At 45.8% G+C, this 17,070-nt stretch overlaps 1 protein-coding gene across 1 annotated transcript in view; it reads right to left on the bottom strand.

Annotated features, from left to right (window-relative positions):
• Positions 1–3,516: 3,516 nt before the first annotated feature.
• Positions 3,517–17,070, bottom strand: part of LOC149450370 (beta-1-syntrophin-like) — a 49,815-nt gene continuing 36,261 nt past the window's right edge. The window contains exons 3-5 of the mRNA XM_089692006.1: positions 9,756–9,931; positions 6,335–6,542; positions 3,517–3,606 (exon numbers count right to left, since the gene is read on the bottom strand). Coding sequence (XP_089548132.1) covers positions 3,517–3,606; positions 6,335–6,542; positions 9,756–9,931 — 474 coding nt within the window. The remainder of the gene's footprint in view (positions 3,607–6,334; positions 6,543–9,755; positions 9,932–17,070) is intronic.

Genomic DNA, 17,070 nt, shown 5'->3' with positions numbered 1-17,070 from the left:
TTGGTTTATTCACTTTTTCATTTATTTTGATATATAACTAATAGTAACTGGATGCACAATTACATATATTTATATTCATTTATATATCTGGATATGCATTAGAAATATTAGTGATTGGATACACATATTATTTATGAAGTGAAGCGCGGCACATTGTGGGTTTTTGTTTTTTTACACACTAGTATGAGCATGTGTTAGGTGCAGGCGATTCACAATCAGCACTTGGTAAGATTTATTACTCACATAGCAGCTCACAAGCCGACACGTGTTTGTTCTGTAGCCCTGACACACTTCTTGTCCTAGGGTGACAATGCTGCTCTCCATAGTGTGACAGTGCGGTGATCTGTCATGTTGGTAAAAGGATATTATGCTACCCAGGATCCTCAACAAGGCAGGTTAAGGGGCTCCAGGGAGTTTGTGTAATGCAGAGGAAACTGGCTTTTCAGTTTCTTCATTGTTTCATAAAGGTCCATTTTGGGACCTGGAGCCTGGAAATTTCAAAGTGATCTTGGTGGGAAGAAATCTGCAATCCTGGGACTAGGTTTTAGTTATAGCCAGAGCACTGATTATGCAGGTGGGTTCTGGGCTTTTTGTAGAGACAGGACCAGGGTTCTGGGCTCTATCCTCCCGAGGAATCCAGGTATGTGCAAGGGAGAATCCAGAGGAGTGCATATGTGCATTGGAAAGGACAGAGTCCAGAGCCTGAGGATCAGGGCAGCAAGGGGCTGCCAGCTGTGTGGACAGTGTTGGCGAGGAAGTGGTCTATGGGGGACTGACGAGGGTCTATAGTGGAAGGCCTGAGCAGAACTGCTGTACATAAGCCAGGAGGCTGAAGAACTATTGTGTTGCAAGTGCAAGCCAGGAGGCTGGATTGGTTGTTTTCTGTTGATGTGGCAAACATACATTGTATGGACTTTTTTTTCTTTAATAAAAGTGGGCCAAGAAACTCTAAAACAACAATTTCTGGTGTGGATTCTACTTGCTGGTGAGCGCTACCCTGAGCTAAACAACCCCCAAACATTACAATAGATATAGTACATTGAGTGTTGTCACCCGAGGACAGGAAGTGAACATGATTACCAGCTTAACATAAAAACTAGATAATCCTAATAAACATAAAACAATGGCAGCCACCAAATCTAAAGATTGGTAAACTGGAAAAGATTTTGTTCTCGGGTTTAGATACGCTTCAACTTCTGTGGAAACATAACAAAAAAGGAGCCGAGAAATCGCTCAGGGACTGTTATAAATGGGCAAAACCTTTGGAAATTACGTGTTCATAAAAAGCAAATAACAATAACTGTACAAAGTAAATACATAAACGACGTCTATCAACACCTAGACTGTCCATCTTCCATATTAACAGGAAGCATTCACTGGATGCATCTGTCTTTACGGACATCCAGCCAATCCAACCGCCAACGCTAACAAGTGTGATGCTCATTAAATCTGCATTGGCTCAGCTGAACAAGTCGTCTCACCATCTACACTTACTACTGTACCTCCCCAGAGAACGATGTACACGGCGTGACCCAAATCAGAGCCCAGAGTACCTTTACCTTTACACGTGCCCCCAATATCGGAACGGACACCTTCTTGTAAGCACCGTGCATGGCCCCTTAAGACATTAACCCCTTGCCTACCGAGCACTTATACCCCCTTATTTACCAGACCAATTTTCAGCTTTCAGTGCTGTTGCACTTTGATTGACAATTGCGCGGTCATGCAAGATTGTACCCATATGACATTTTTATCATTTTTTTCTCACAAATAGAGCTTTCTTTTGGTGGTATTTAATCATTGCTGGGCACTTTACGTTTTGTGCTATAAGCAAAAAAAATGCAAACAAATTTGGAAAAAAAAAAAAAGTTTCTTTGTTTCTATTATAACAATTTTCAAACAGGTAATTTTTCTCCTTCACTGATGTGCGTTGATGAGGCAGCACCGATGGGCACTGATAGGCGGCACTGATGGGCACTGATGGGCAGCACTGAAGGGCACTGATAGGCAGCACTGATAGGCAGCACTAATGAGGTGTCACGGATAGGTGGCACTGATTGGTGGCACTGATTGGTGGCACTGATAGACAACACTGATAGGTGGCACTGACTGACATCACTGCTGGGCACTGACTGGCGGCACTGCTGGGCACTGACTGACAACCGCTGGCCACTGACTGGCAGCACTGCTGGGCTGCACTGATGGGTGGCACTGGTGGGTGGCACAGGTGGGCGCACTGTTGGGCACAGGCGGGTGCATTGCTGGGCACAGGTGGGCGCACTGCTGGGCAGAACTTGTGTGTGGCACTGCTGAGCACCGATTATCAGGGCACTGATGATCAGTGACCCCCGATGATCGGTGCCGATCCCCGCTCTGACAAATGCCAGTTTTCGGCAGTACTTTCCTCACGATCTGACAGCGTGAGGAAAGTGCAGCCGAGAACCGGCATTTGCATTTCCCGGTGATCAGCGTGTCATTGGACACGGCTGATCACGTGGTAAAAGGCCGCTGTGATTGGCCTTTTACCACATCACGTGATCAGCTGTGTCCGCAGTGCAGCCGTCATTTGGCTATCTGCGGTCGGCAGGTAGTTAAAGGCCCGCTTTAGGGAAAAATATTGTATTTTGGAAAATGTAAGGTCAGTGACTGTAGAGATAGTATTCTCGGTACACAATAACCGACTAAAATGTGTTTCCAGTGTTGGGCCTTAAAAAATTAACTCCTGAAGGAATTAAAAACCTAAATACAGATCCATCCTTGCATGTCTAAATACCTGTATTTGGTTCCTTCATTTCCAGCTTCTCTGCTCCTCCCCGACGAATGCCCAATTAGTGGGCGTCACTAACATTGATCTCAGACACAGCATAGCTGCCACAATCCCCTGTTCACGGAGTGTGACTGGCAAAGGGGGCTTGTCAGCTACAGTGGCCCTATCCTCAGCCTCCCCCGATTCCTAAGTGTAACAGTAAAACCCCAAATTCAAACAAACCGACTAATTACACTTCCCAGGAGACTGTGGCATATTTGATGTGTTCAGTGCTTGCTGTTAAGTGGCAACATTCAATGAAAGCTGCATACGGAGTCCCCTCTTTAATCGCATACATTGCACAGAAATGACAAATTCCAGTAGGTGGCAGAGAAAGGTCTCCGCCTAAGTAACTGATCATAGTTTAAAGTGGACCCAAATAACAAGCAGACAATCAGCACATTAAACAGATAGAGCAAGAACACGATGACGTCAGACTACTAAGATTTTAACACGAACCTTCAGTCCCCGTTACAGGGGTTGGACAAAATTATGGAAATACTAGGTAAAAGAACAAAATCATTAGCTCCTATAGTGTTGGACTGCCTTTAGCATCCAAGACGGTCTGAATTCTCCTGGGAATTGACAAATATAAGTCTTGGGTGGTGGATAATGGAATCTGATACTACTCTTCATACAAAAATCGCTCCAGTTCTCGCAGAGATGCCAGAGGCGGAAAACGAGCCCAAATCTTGTTGACCATATTGGCTCTATGATATGGAGGTCTGGCGACTGTGGCGCCCAGGAAAGGTGTGAGACTTTGTCTGCATCCTCGCCAAACCGTGATTTGACAACGCCAGCTGTGTGAATTCAGAGCATTGTCAGCTTGGTAAATGGCGCGGTCTTCGGGAAACAATGTCTGCACCATGGGGTGCACATAGTCTGCCAAAATTTGTACATAGTCACTGGCAGTGACTCTATCTTTCAAGGTGACAATGGGACCTGCAGAATACCAAGATATGGCTGCCCAGACATCGTTTTCCCACAAACTGTATATGCCGCCATAACCTTTGATATTGTACCTCGTGACACGGCAAATAAATTGGCAACTTCAGTCACAGAGGCACCAGCTAAGTGGCACCAACAATTTGCCCTCTTTGAAGCTCAGTAAGCTGTGACATGACTCCATATTACTAGCTGCGCACGCAGTAAATGACAGACGTGAGGCTTTCCACCTGTTAGCTAGGTGTCTCATCACACAGCGGAAGCAAAAGAATGTTACGTCACTTCCGCTTTCAACGCAAACCATGTTGTCACTTTCACACCTGCAAATCATGTAGTGTTTCCATATTTTTATCCAACTCCTGTACTTCTTTCTTTCTTTTTTTTTCAGGAGAACACACCCCATGCTTCTGCCTTCCTCGCTTAGGCAAGAATGACATCCTCCCCACCCCACCTGAAGCCCCCTAGGATACCAACATCATGTGGCTTTGGGGCTATGTACAATACGCTGTGCATGTGCAGTGGAGTGTAAAGTGAGGTGCTGCGCTAATAACTAAACTATATGTATTGCCATGTAGAAATATAATTTCTACCAAAAACAGTGATTGATCCGGTTAGTGATGTCTGACTGCTATTATTTTGAACACAACTGGACAAACTTCACAAGATCTACGAGATGTCTTATCGATTGAGTCACTGACTGGTATCCAACTAAGATTGAAGTTATCGCTATCTCATCACAACTGAGCCATCACTTCTAGGACCACTGAGAGGAGGCTGCATGCAGGACCTTGCCCACCAGAGAGGGAACTGACACAGCGGTGGACCTGAAATCCGTTGGAGAGAGTCCGGGTTCCAGACCGGTGGTGTTTGATTATCATAAGGTGTTTTAATCCTGCAGGGTCACCGCATGGAGGTGAGGGACCATTGCACCTAGAGTGGGATTTATAGTATCCTGTTGCACATTTATGGTGATCACAGGACTACAGAACACCTCCACCATTTGGATGGTTCTGGACACCTTCTGTAGATTGGATATTTATTTCACCTTTTAGGACACGTTAATAATTTTGTGTTTTGGTTTTTTCTGTTCATGCTGATTGGTGGATTAGCCATGTTTATTTATGTTTGTGGATACACGGAGAGTGTGAGGCTCTGTTTGCCGTCACTTTTTTCTCTGCTTATTCAGAACCCCCCATTTGGGGTTACAAATCCCTTCATTATTTATAGGCACTATAGCCGATGTTTTCTGTTCACTTATCCCCAGTAGGGGGTCACAATTGTGTACATTTAGTGATTGTTAGTGATTTACAGGCGGTGAGCCTGACTTCTTCCTTTTTTCACAAGTACCACAATTTGTGGTTTCACGGATTCACTTTGTTTGTCCCTTAGTGGGATCACTGCTATTGTTCTTATTCACCAGTTATCCTTGAGCATGTAGGTATACATGCGTTTATAATCTGATTCCTCTTCCCTTTTTCATACGTTTACCACAAGGAGTGGTTTCACTGATTCACTTTGTTTCTTATCCCTTAGTGGGATCACTGCCATTTCTTTTACATCAGTTGGTTTTGGGAATGTAAAGCATACATGCGTTTATGTCACCACATGATATGTATTTACTGGTGTTGTGTAATAGGCGCATATTCAGTACCACGGCATTCATTATATGTATGTGTATTTAATTATTGTATTTATAGATTTTATGTTGATTTAACCCATTTAGGAGAGGCGGTGTAGATGTTTAGTTTGGGGTTTATGTCACTTATGCTGTTAATATAGTCACTGGGTATTATAGTATTGTTCACTCATTTATTTACTGTTCACCACTTATTCACATTGGGATTTACATATAGTTTAGTTATTAGCGCAGCACCTCACTTTACACTTTGGATTGACCATTTCTGGTATATGGTTAGGTACTAGCAGCTTTAGCCACAGGTTCACCTAAGCACAGGAGGACTACGAATATTGTCTATGCTCAGTGGAGTGTCATCGGGAGCTGCTTGCTAGGACCTGGAAGAGAAAGCTGGCTCCAATGATGGCGGCACAAGGCCCTGTGGGTTCCGCTTTCAGCAGATTACTGCAGGGCAATGCTGCAGTTGATGGCTGGGTATGTTATTTAAGTTCCCCCCAGCACACAAGGGAGGAGGGGGTTTAGAGTAAAATTAAACCTGGGGGGGTTAAGTTCCACTTTAACCTGTTGTCACCCAAATAACACATATTTGCAGCCACAAGGGCAGGCTTTAACACCCACACATGTGCATTGTTGGGCAGCCAATGTTTCTGTGCTAAGAAACAAGCTCACTGCAAGCTCCCAGCACAGACACTGGGCTGTCACAGACAGCTCTCGGCCCTCACTAATAATCCATAGCCAGTGGAACGACTCCTGATCATGTGACCACTATGACAGCCAAACACAGTAGTCACATGATCGAAAATCTTCCCGCCCCCCAGGCACTCAGAACTTTGTACAAGGACACCGGAGTAGGCAGAAAAGGGTTAAAGGGACTTCAGATGAGACATTTTTGTGGTCATTTAGCTCGTGAGATAAACAAAATAAAGCCAAAGACACAACAAACTGACCTTTTCTGCTAGCCAGCCCATGTGCCAAATTTCATGACTTCCAGAGGTTCCGTCTTTTCTCAGCTGAGTTTGGACTTCGGCCATCACCTTGGGAAGAAGTTCCATCACCGCCCCGTGAATTGCGTTGAACCAGGTCTGGGCCGCCGCAGGATCTTTTGCTCGCAGCACCGCAGTATGCTTGGCATCAGGTGAATGCAGTTCTAGGTGTCTGCAATACAGAACACATGCGTTTACAGCGGGAAATCCCAGGATCTTCTTAGAATCCCCTGTTCATAGCTCTGGATTTTTACGATATTTTGCCACACACAGTTGGATAAAAACTGTACATCTTTGGACTAATCTCCAGACAGATATAACAGACACAAATGAATGCAACTCTGTATTCATTAACCCCTTCTTCCCAGCCTTTTAAGAGATCGCAACACCGGAGCATCGTTACCTGCTTGCTCAGCTTCCGCACCATGTGATCACTGTGATTGGATGATTAGATAATTGGAAGCCCATCCTACCAGCTTCCAATTGTCAGTGACGGTGCTGTCAGAGTGCTGGGGGCATGCTGCCAACACAAAACAGGTATGTGTATACGTGGAGGCACAGAATACGGCCAATCTCTGTGCTGCCACATATATACATACATCCGACAGGAAGGGGTTAATACATCTGGAAATGTGTGTTTTAATGCCACTAGTGGAAGTGCCTGAAATTGATTTGGTATCAGCCTCTTACTATGCAGCAGCACTGGAAGAAGAAGGGGCAGAACCGAGAGCCAATCAGGTGTGCTGCATGCACATGTACCAACATAGAACATACTGATAGGAGAAGAGAGCAAAGAGATGACCTAATCAGTCTGCTGCTGTTGTTTCACCATCCAATCAGACGGTTGGGGGTGAACAGAGGACACCAATGTATTTCCTAACTGTAAGTAGTCTTGTCTGCTTGGCTGTGCTGTCTGGCAGAGCTGTGTAAATCCCAGCAATGAATGAACAGATATAAAAATCTTCTGACAGGAAAACATTTCTCATATCTGTATTTAGAGTCCAGCTTTCTAGGACTGTGAGTGTACTCCATGCACCTAGAGATGACAGGATCCACCCTAACTGCTTTAAGGAACAACATGTACTGTATATAATAACAAAATAAATCCCATATAATAACCATTACAGTCTGCCTAAGGTGGCAACAAACAGGCCCCAGAAATAAAAACTGGGCCCCCCATCTGTGGGAATACAAACCAACCAATGAGATGTAGATATGAGTGCGTTTTGTATGATTGTCGCTCTTGTTTCTTCCTATTATGTAAGTACCGGTCGGGTTTTAATAAAGAACATTTTTTATGGCAGAACATTATTGCAGATCCCTTTGGCTTTTCTTTGGAGAGACACTGAATAGTGAATTTGTGAGGAAGGTTTGTTTTCTGCCCGGTATATTGTGTCTCCTGGAGGTTGGACGTTCATATGGATATAGCCAGTGTTGCTGAAAGGAATATACCTCTATATATAATATATCTCTACAAATCTGAGGAACGGCTCATTCCAGACAAAGTGTAGAAAAACAGCGTACTTTGATTAAAAAGTTCATTGGAGAGGAGAAAATATATAAAGAAGTGCAGAAACTGATAGGCTGCTCAGCTAAAATGATCTCAAATGCTGTAAAATGGAAACCAAAACGTGAAAGTAAACAGAAAACTGCCATTTAAATGGATCAAATAATAGCCAAAATGGCAAAGACTCAGCCAATGATCAGCTCCGGGGAGATGAAAGAAGGTGTGACGTTCCCTGTGAGGACTGTTACAATTAGAAGACGCCGATGTGAAGCCAAGCTGTCTGCAAGAAGCCCCCGCAAAGTCCCACTGTTGGGAAAACGACGTGTGCTGAAGAGGTTACAATTTACCAAAGAGCACATTGACTGGCAAAAGAGAAATGGCGCAACATTTTGTGGACTGATGAAAGCAAGATTGTTCTTTTTGGATCTGCTGCAGACAGTTTGTCAGACGACCCCCAAACACTGAATTCAAGCCACAGTACACTGTGAAGACCGTGAAGCATGGTGGTGCAAGCATCATGATATGGGGATGTTTCTCATACTACGGTGTTGGGCCTATTTATCGCATACCAGGGATCATGGATCAGATTGAACACATCCAAATACTTGAGGTCATGTTTTTTTTTGAACAGCCAAATATTCCTTTTTCTTCACTTTTTGTAAAGTAATAACAAATTTGAAACATTTTTCTTTTTGTTTTGATTTGGAATAGACTGTGCAGTACACTCGTGGAACATCTACAAACTACGGGACCTACAAATCTCCACAGGTGACACTTTAAAAGCCTCTACAGGTTACTAGTTTAGAGTGATGCAGGAGGTCTGGTGCTGGAATTATTGTTCTTGTTCTGACGTTCGTGGCGATACCTCACATGTATGGTGTGATCACCATTTACATGTGTGTGCGGGACTTACGTATGTGTATGTATTTGCACATGAGCAAGGGGGGGGGGGACGACACTTTAAAATGTGTTTTTAATAATTTATTTTAAACTTTTTTTTTTTTAACTGTCCCTTTTTTTTTTATAAATCAACTTTATTGCTATCACAGGAGATGTACAACATCCCTTGTGACAGCATGGGCTATGACAGGTCCTCTTTATGGAGACATCTGGCTCTATCAGACCCCAGATCTCTCCTCTGGCCTCCAATGCAGCTGATCAGACACATATGGGTCAGCACAGTAGCTGGTCGCCAACTGCCCAGTAAACACAGAACCAGAACCAAAAGTGACAAAATCCTTGTTGCTTCCATTTTGTGATCCCACAGAGAGGGAGGAACTACATCAGCTCCTTTCTCTGTGTGTATTGAAGTCAGTGCTGCCGGTTGGAGCGGTCCCAGGATCCCCAATGGAATGAGAGAGCCCAGGAAAGGAATTGGTGGTGGGGGAGGGGGGCGGGCATCCCTCCTCATGTAGAAGAGATCGCAGTCATAACTGAAGGCATTGTTTTATATATATATTTGGAAATGGTGGTCCAGGCATCCTGCAGCCACATCATAGCCAGCGTGGTGGGAAGAACCATTGTTTGAGATGAGGAAGAAGGCAGTCAACCCATCCAACCTGGTTGGCTGGAGAGCAGTAAAGCTGGCTATACACTAGTAGATTGTCAAACGTTCATCTGCAAATCCTTTGTACATGTGTTGACCGTGCGAACATCCGACTTCAAAATTTCTCTTCCTTTTAACACTCAGTTTTGGAATGAAATGTAATTTCCTGAACAAAATCCGCATTCTCTGTTAGAAGGTCATTTATTTAAAGCAATCTTCCATCCTGATCCTTCGAATTTTCTCATCACTACATTTGAAAACAAACATCGATTTGAACCCACTACCCTTTGGAAATTCAAATCAACACCCAAAAAGAACATTTTCCAACGAACATCCTGGTGTACGGCCAGATGCATTCACCATCCCGTTTACGATGGTTTGCTTGGTGGTGAGCTCCACCAATAGCTATCGGTATTCCAAAGCAATGGATCATAGCACACATGGATGGAGCAATGTGCAATCCTACCAGACTGATTGCTGCTACAGGCTCCTTAAAGGGTTGCTTCACCTTTCCAGAAAGAATGAACAGAATGAGAAGGTGAACAAACACTTGAAGTAGTTACTCCATGCGGACCCATTTATTCCGGTGGTGGTCAACTTGCTTAATACGAAGAGCCTCAAGTGCAGTCCTTGATATTTTAAAAGGGCCGCACTTAAAGAAGAACTCCGGGATAGGCATAAAAATCCCCCATTAGTACACCACCCTACACAAAACACTAAACAGATAATAAAATGTTGAAAATCTTTACCATTTAGGAGAAAAGTCTCATTGAAGTTTCATGACCTCATCTCTGTAATTCAAAAGATAACAGTATCTTCTGTACCAAGGAGGAGGAGTAACAGCCGGGATGACATCATATCCTCTCCTCTCTCTGCAGTAAAAGGAAACTACAGTTCCCATCAACAAATATTTAAATAATTACCGCACTCTAATATCATCAAAAAGGTGTAATCGAAAAGTGCAAAAGTGCTTATAAATAAATATAAATAATAATAATTATTGATGTGCCGTGGCTAATTAAATGAATAAATTGAAGCATGTGAAAAATTGATACAATCATATCATATTAGCAGATCCCTATATGTGCAATCCTTATGACAATGTGCAAATCTTCCATTTGTAAACCTCAAGAAAAATCAATAATATACTATAAAAATGCAATAATCTGAAAGATAATTAAAAAATAAATAAAATAAAAAGTCTATTGTGAGAAAACTGTCCCAATGTGCAAATGAATCTCCAGCCTGAACAGATATACTCTCCTTCGGTGTGAAGATCTTTGCAGTGATGTTGTAAACCTGTGTGGCTGCAGGACTGTGAGGGATATTCCCTCCTTTGATCCACTCCCTAATCCTTGGCCTTTGTATTCCTCGTATGTCTCATGAAAAAAAAGAGATAAAAGATATAGTGTCTCATCCCCGGGTAAAGCAGCTTTAATGTGCTTCCATGTGGCACTCACATTTAGTAGAATACAATTGCGCTTTGTATATATAAGATCCCACAGCTTGCAGCTAAAACAGAGCGGAGGGTGTGTGTCCACACACCTTCAGTACTCGCCGTATCGTAGATAGAATGCGCGGTGACGTCACTGCCCCTTGGGAGGGGGAAGTGACGTCACCGCGCATTCTATCTACATGCCGACTTAATGGGAAGTCAGATCTGCCAGGTTATTGTGTCTCATCGACTTACAAGGAATCCCCAGTTCTGATGAAAACTACCAACATACAAAGGTAATCCTGACTTCTTCACCATGGTCCGCCCTCTAAGCCGACACAGAAAAAACGCAAGATCCGCGTACTCCATGTAGGCCCTTTGCCCCATCATTAACCCTTACCAGCCGGGGGAGCCGGCCCTTTAACCTTTCCGCTGCCAGAGACATTTCTGCTTGTTTCTACACACATTTAAAACATCATTTTAGGCCTGAAGATTAGTTAAAACCCCCAAACTTTACACATTTTCTGAGAGCAGACACCCTGGAGAATAAAATGATGGCAGTTCCAATTTTGTATGTCACGTGTTATTTGTGCAATGGGTTATCAGGGGCACATCAACTAAAGTTAAAGTGGTTGTAAAGGCTCAAGGTTTTGTACCTTCGTACATTGTATGCATGAAGGTAAAAAACCTACTGAGTGCAGCAATGCCCCCAGCCCCCCAATATTTACCTGATCCAGCAATGTGAATGACAGCCTCGCCTGTCCCAGGTCTCTGCCTCCTCATTGGCTGAGACAGCAATTGAGAGCCATTGGCTCCTGCTGTCAATCACAGCCAGTCAGATAATCAGGAGAGAGAGGGGGCAGGACCAAGCCGTGGCTCCATATGTGAATGGACACAAGGAGCAGTGGGTGCCCCCATTGCAAAATGCTTGCTGTGGGGCCACCCGACAGAAACGAAGGGCCAGGATAGCCTGCGGGGGACCCGAGAAGAGGAGGATCCAGGCTGCTCTGAGTAAAACCACTGCACACCGTAGGTAAGTATAGAAATGTTTGTTATTTAAAAAAAAAAAATCAATCTTTAGAATCGCTTTAAGTTTCTGGCACACAAATGAAATCTACCCCATGTGACCAACTCTGTGTGACAGCTTCTCTGTAATGTGGAACTGCGCTGCATCTAAGCACCACAAATCAAGAATGCTATTTAACCCATTGTTAATATTCAAAGCAAACCCCCCCATCCATCCATGTCTCCATGCTTTATTTTGCTGAGAATTCATTTTGAACCCCTCCCCCCCCCCGCATTTCTTGCTGTGACCCTCTTGAGTAAGGGCAGATGATTCACGCAGCATTTACTTCCTGAAATGCATCTGCCCTTAGCTCAGGCAGAAATAGTCGGATTATAAATAGTCAATGCTGATTGAGGGAGTGAAGTTCCACTTTAACCACTTGCCACCCCGGCCAATTCTGACATTTCTCTCATGGAAAAATCACAATTTTTGGGCGGTAAAGGCGGAGGAGGCGTCGGGAGGGGGAGGGGACACCCTTCTGCCGCCTCTAAAAGTAATCCAGCTGCTAGGATACTTTTGCATAGAAGGGAATTGTTGGCTCTGCAGCTGCAGAGATGACGGAGATATCACCCTTCCCAATGAAGGACGTACAAGTGCATCCTATGGATGGGAAATGCTGGATGGAATATCAGAGGCCTTTTACACCCCTGATGTCTCACCTGCCTTCCAATGAAGCTGACAGAACACAAGGGGGAGGAGCAGACACAGTTTCGGGGGTCACCCTGTACGGCCATCCAATCACTTTCATCAGAAAGCTGACAGACGGCTTGTCAAGTGTACACACACTGGGGCTGATTTACTAAAGGCAAATAGACGGTGCACTTTGCAGTTGCTCCAGAGCTTAGTAAATGAGGTAAAGCTCTACCTTGCCAAGAATACCCAATCATGTGCAAGGAAAATAAATAAATAAATAAAGCAATTTTGCTTGCACATGATTGGATGATGGAAGTCAGCAGATCTTCTGCTCATTTACTAAGCTGTGAAACAATTGCACTTGCAGAGTGCTCAGTCTATTTGCCTTTAGTAAATCCAGCCCACTGTGTGTAGGGATGCACTGAAATATCAAAACATAATCGGCTGAAAAAAGCCTTACAGAAAAAAGTGAGCCGATACAGGTGCCGATTATTACAGCCGGAGGGGTTGGGGGGGCTGTGTGTACTGCACATGGGGGAGGGGGCAGGAGGGGGGGTAAGCAGTGTATACAGTGAGGATGCAGTGTACACACACAGGCTCCCTCACTGGCTGCTGATAAATATCATTGACGGTTTTTAAAAGCAATTACCAACTTTTTCTTTTTCACTTTAAATCTCCGAGAAGGAGCGGTCAGCTGCTAAAGTAAACAAAGGGGTGGGGTCACCCAGTGACATCACTTAATGACCCCGCCCCTTTGTTTATTTTAGTGGCGGGGTGAATGACAGCTCCTCCTCCGATCTATAAAGTGGAGAAAAAAAAAAAGTCAGCGGGTGCATTTATAAACCAGCAATGACAGTTAGTGGCAGCAAGTGAGGGAGCCTGTCTGTAATCACTGCTACTGCCTACCCCCTCCTTGTACACACTGCCCCCCCCCCCCCACAAAGAAGACCTGCCACTTACATGCTATCATGTGGGGGACTATTGGTCTCTATGTGATAGCAATTAAATCATAAGTTAAAGATCATTAAAAGTATAAAAAAGAAATAAAAAATAATATGAGCCCCCCCCACCCCCACATACAGACATTTTGGTTTCAGTTTTCGGCCAAGTGCATCCTGAAGTTTCGGCACCAGAATTCTCATTTTGGCTCACCACTAATGTAACCCCCCCCCCCCCCCCCAATGTTTGATATACAATGGTGGCAGGAAAAGGGTTAACAGTTACAAACAGCAGAGTTCTAACATGGGCTTCACATGCCTGATGATGGGTCCTGCGAGGATCCGAAGCGCTGCTTCTGTAATGGTCATGTGATCACTGAATAAAGCTTCGGACCGGTTCTGGAGATCCATGGTGTGCTGGTCATATACTTCCCACTTTCAATGTCTTCGGTTCCCAGCTGGTGGTCGCTGCAGCACTCACTGCCATTCACAGCCACTCCTCAGGAACGTGTGCATTGGGGAGATGATGCCGGAATTCATGTTGTCAGTAACAGTCCACGCCCACTTTATGTGATCATTGTGATGTGGATGACAGTCCATTCATGTGAATGAGCCCCCCGTCTGTTGTCACTCTCCATCCCTACACCCCCCCTTGTCTTAGCACCCGCTGCACAAACACCACCCCTGCACTCCTCACTCGGGGCACACGCTCCTGTAGTCCTCGTACTCTCCACCGACTGTTCCTGCATCTGCTCTCAGCACCCTTCTCTCCGCACCCACTGCACCCGCACCACCCCTTTCTAAGCACCACACTCACCATTTCTGCAGCCCACCTTCTATCACCTCCCACCGGGCCTGCGCTCCATACCTGCACCCCATGCCTGCACCCCATGCCTGCACTCTATGCCCATACCCCATGCCCGCCCTCCATGCCTGCACCCCATGCCAGCACCCCATGCCAGCACCCCATGCCTGCCCTCCATGCATGCACCCCATGCCTGCACTCCTTCCTCTTACGCTGCCTCTAAGCACTGCATCTTCTTCTCCCCACCCCCCCCTACACTCCTACATCTCACCCCTCTATCACTACTGCACCCGTCCAGCCCCCCTTTACCCAAACCCAATGCGTATAGCCCTTACTGTGCCTGCACCCCCCGCAGACAGCACACCTGCTCCCCTAACACCATTATGCCTGCACCCCCCCCCCCCCCCCCCCGCAGACAGCACACCTGCCCCCCTAACATCATTATGCCTGCACCCCCAACCCCCCCGCAGACAGCACACCTGCCCCCCTAACATCATTATGCCTGCACCCCCCCCCCTTGCAGACAGCACACCTGCCCCCCTAACACCATTATGCCTGCACCCCCCTTCTCTCCAACTGACCCCAGCCCTTCACTGTCAGCATTGCACCTGCAGGCTCCTCTTCACCTTTCAGCACCATTCCTACACCCCCTGCTTTACCCTCCATGCCAGTCCCCTCCTCTCATAACTCACCCTCCTCCCCTCTGTGACTCCATGCCTGCACAAAGCACAGACCCCACAACACTGTGCCTGTACTTTACTACTGTTCAGGAACGTCCAATCAGAACAGCGATGATCCCACCTGGCCGATTATGTGCAGTGGTCGGGGGGGGGGGGGGAGCGGTTAGAGAATTTTGATGCACAAACACTATATAATACCCACATTTTTGGTAAAATATAAAATCTGGTGTTGCACCAAGTAATAGATAAAACCCGTCACGCTTTATAATTGTCACGATTATGGAATGGCGCCAAACTACGTGATTTACAAATCTTTATAGGAGACACTTTATAAGCCGTTCCAGGTTACCAGTTTAGAGTCACAGAGGAGGTCAGGTGATAGAATTATTGCTCTCCTCCGACATTCACCGCGATACCTCACATGTGTGGTGTGATCACTGGTCATGTATGTGTATGACACCAATGCCTGCGTTCACCTTTGCACTTCAGCGAGGGGGGGATGGGGGCACTTTACATTGTTTTTTATTATTTGTTTTGTATCCTGTACACTGTGACAGGTGATGACATGTTTGTGGGACACTGACAGGTGATGACATGTATGTGGGACACTGACAGGTGATGACATGTTTGTGGGACACTGACAGGTGATGACATGTTTGTGGGACACTGACAGGTGATGACATGTTTGTGGGACACTGACAGGGGATGACATGTATGTGGGACACTGACAGGGGATGACATGTTTGTGGGACACTGACAGGTGATGATATGTTTGTGAGACACTGACAGGTGATGACATGTGTGTGGGACACTGACAGGTGATGACATGTGTGTGGGACACTGACAGGTGATGACATGTTTGTGGGACACTGACAGGTGATGACATGTTTGTGGGACACTGACAGGTGATGACATGTATGTGGGACACTGACAGGTGATGACATGTTTGTGGGACACTGACAGGTGATGACATGTATGTGGGACACTGACAGACGCTGACATGTATGTGGGACACTGACAGGTGATGACATGTTTGTGGGACACTGACAGGTGATGACATGTATGTGGGACACTGACAGGGGATGACATGTTTGTGGGACACTGACAGGTGATGACATGTGTGTGGGACACTGACAGACGCTGACATGTGGACAGGGACAGATGCTGCTTGGTGTCCTGGTGTGGGGGGGCTGCAGAGCTGTGTAATGGAGGAATAAAATCATCAGCTACACACATCAACTGTCACAATTTGCAGCATCCCCCCCTCCCCCCCTCACTGAGCTCTCACAGACCTCAGCTGAGGGAACAGCTACAGAGACACGTGTCAGCTGACATTCAGAGATGGCTGTGATTGGACACTGCCATCACCATTGGAAGGTCCAATCAGAGAGCCCATATCCCAATCCGTAATGGGCTGAGTCCGACGGGTGCGGCCATCACAGATCCGTGCTGTTGCGTGGCCCCGGGGCCGCACACAAGCGCATGTTCTGAGGGACGTACAGGAACGTCCAATCAGAACGGGGGAGCTCCCAGCTGGCCGTTTATGTACATTGGTCAGGTGGGAGGGGTTAGAGCCCCTTAAAGGTCATCAGTGTAGTGTATGGAGGAGGTCTGGTGCTGGAATTATTGCCTCATCCTGGCGTGTGCGCTGATATGTAACGTGTATCGCAATCCACATCTTCATGTGTAGGGGCCCCACTGTGTGCTCGGACGTTTCACCATGCATATATGTGGGGGGGACTCAAATTTTATATTTTGGAGGGGGGGGGGGTGGAGGAAATGTGCTTGGGTGTAACTTTCATTTATTACTTTTATTTTTTTTAACTTTTTTTCTGTGTGACAGGTTCTCTTTATTGAGACATCAAAGATCTAAAAGCCCCGGGTGTGTCCCCTGTACTACACTGACAGGAATACAGTGCACTGCATTACATTCTATCCTGGCCTCCATGGTCAGGGGTCTGTCAATGGGGCCCCAGAAGTCATATCATCACGTCACTTCCGGGTCAGGACACGCAGGAGCCACACACAGCCCGATACCCAGGAGCCACACACAGCTCGATACCCAGGAGCCACACACACAGCCCGATACC

This window comes from Staurois parvus, unplaced genomic scaffold (genome assembly GCF_062004578.1).
Source record: "Staurois parvus isolate SC_StPar_1 unplaced genomic scaffold, SC_StPar_1.0 ptg000575l, whole genome shotgun sequence".
NCBI lineage: Eukaryota > Metazoa > Chordata > Amphibia > Anura > Ranidae > Staurois > Staurois parvus.
The sequence above is the reverse complement of the archived record's forward strand: the minus strand, read 5'-3'. Positions and strand labels throughout refer to the sequence as shown.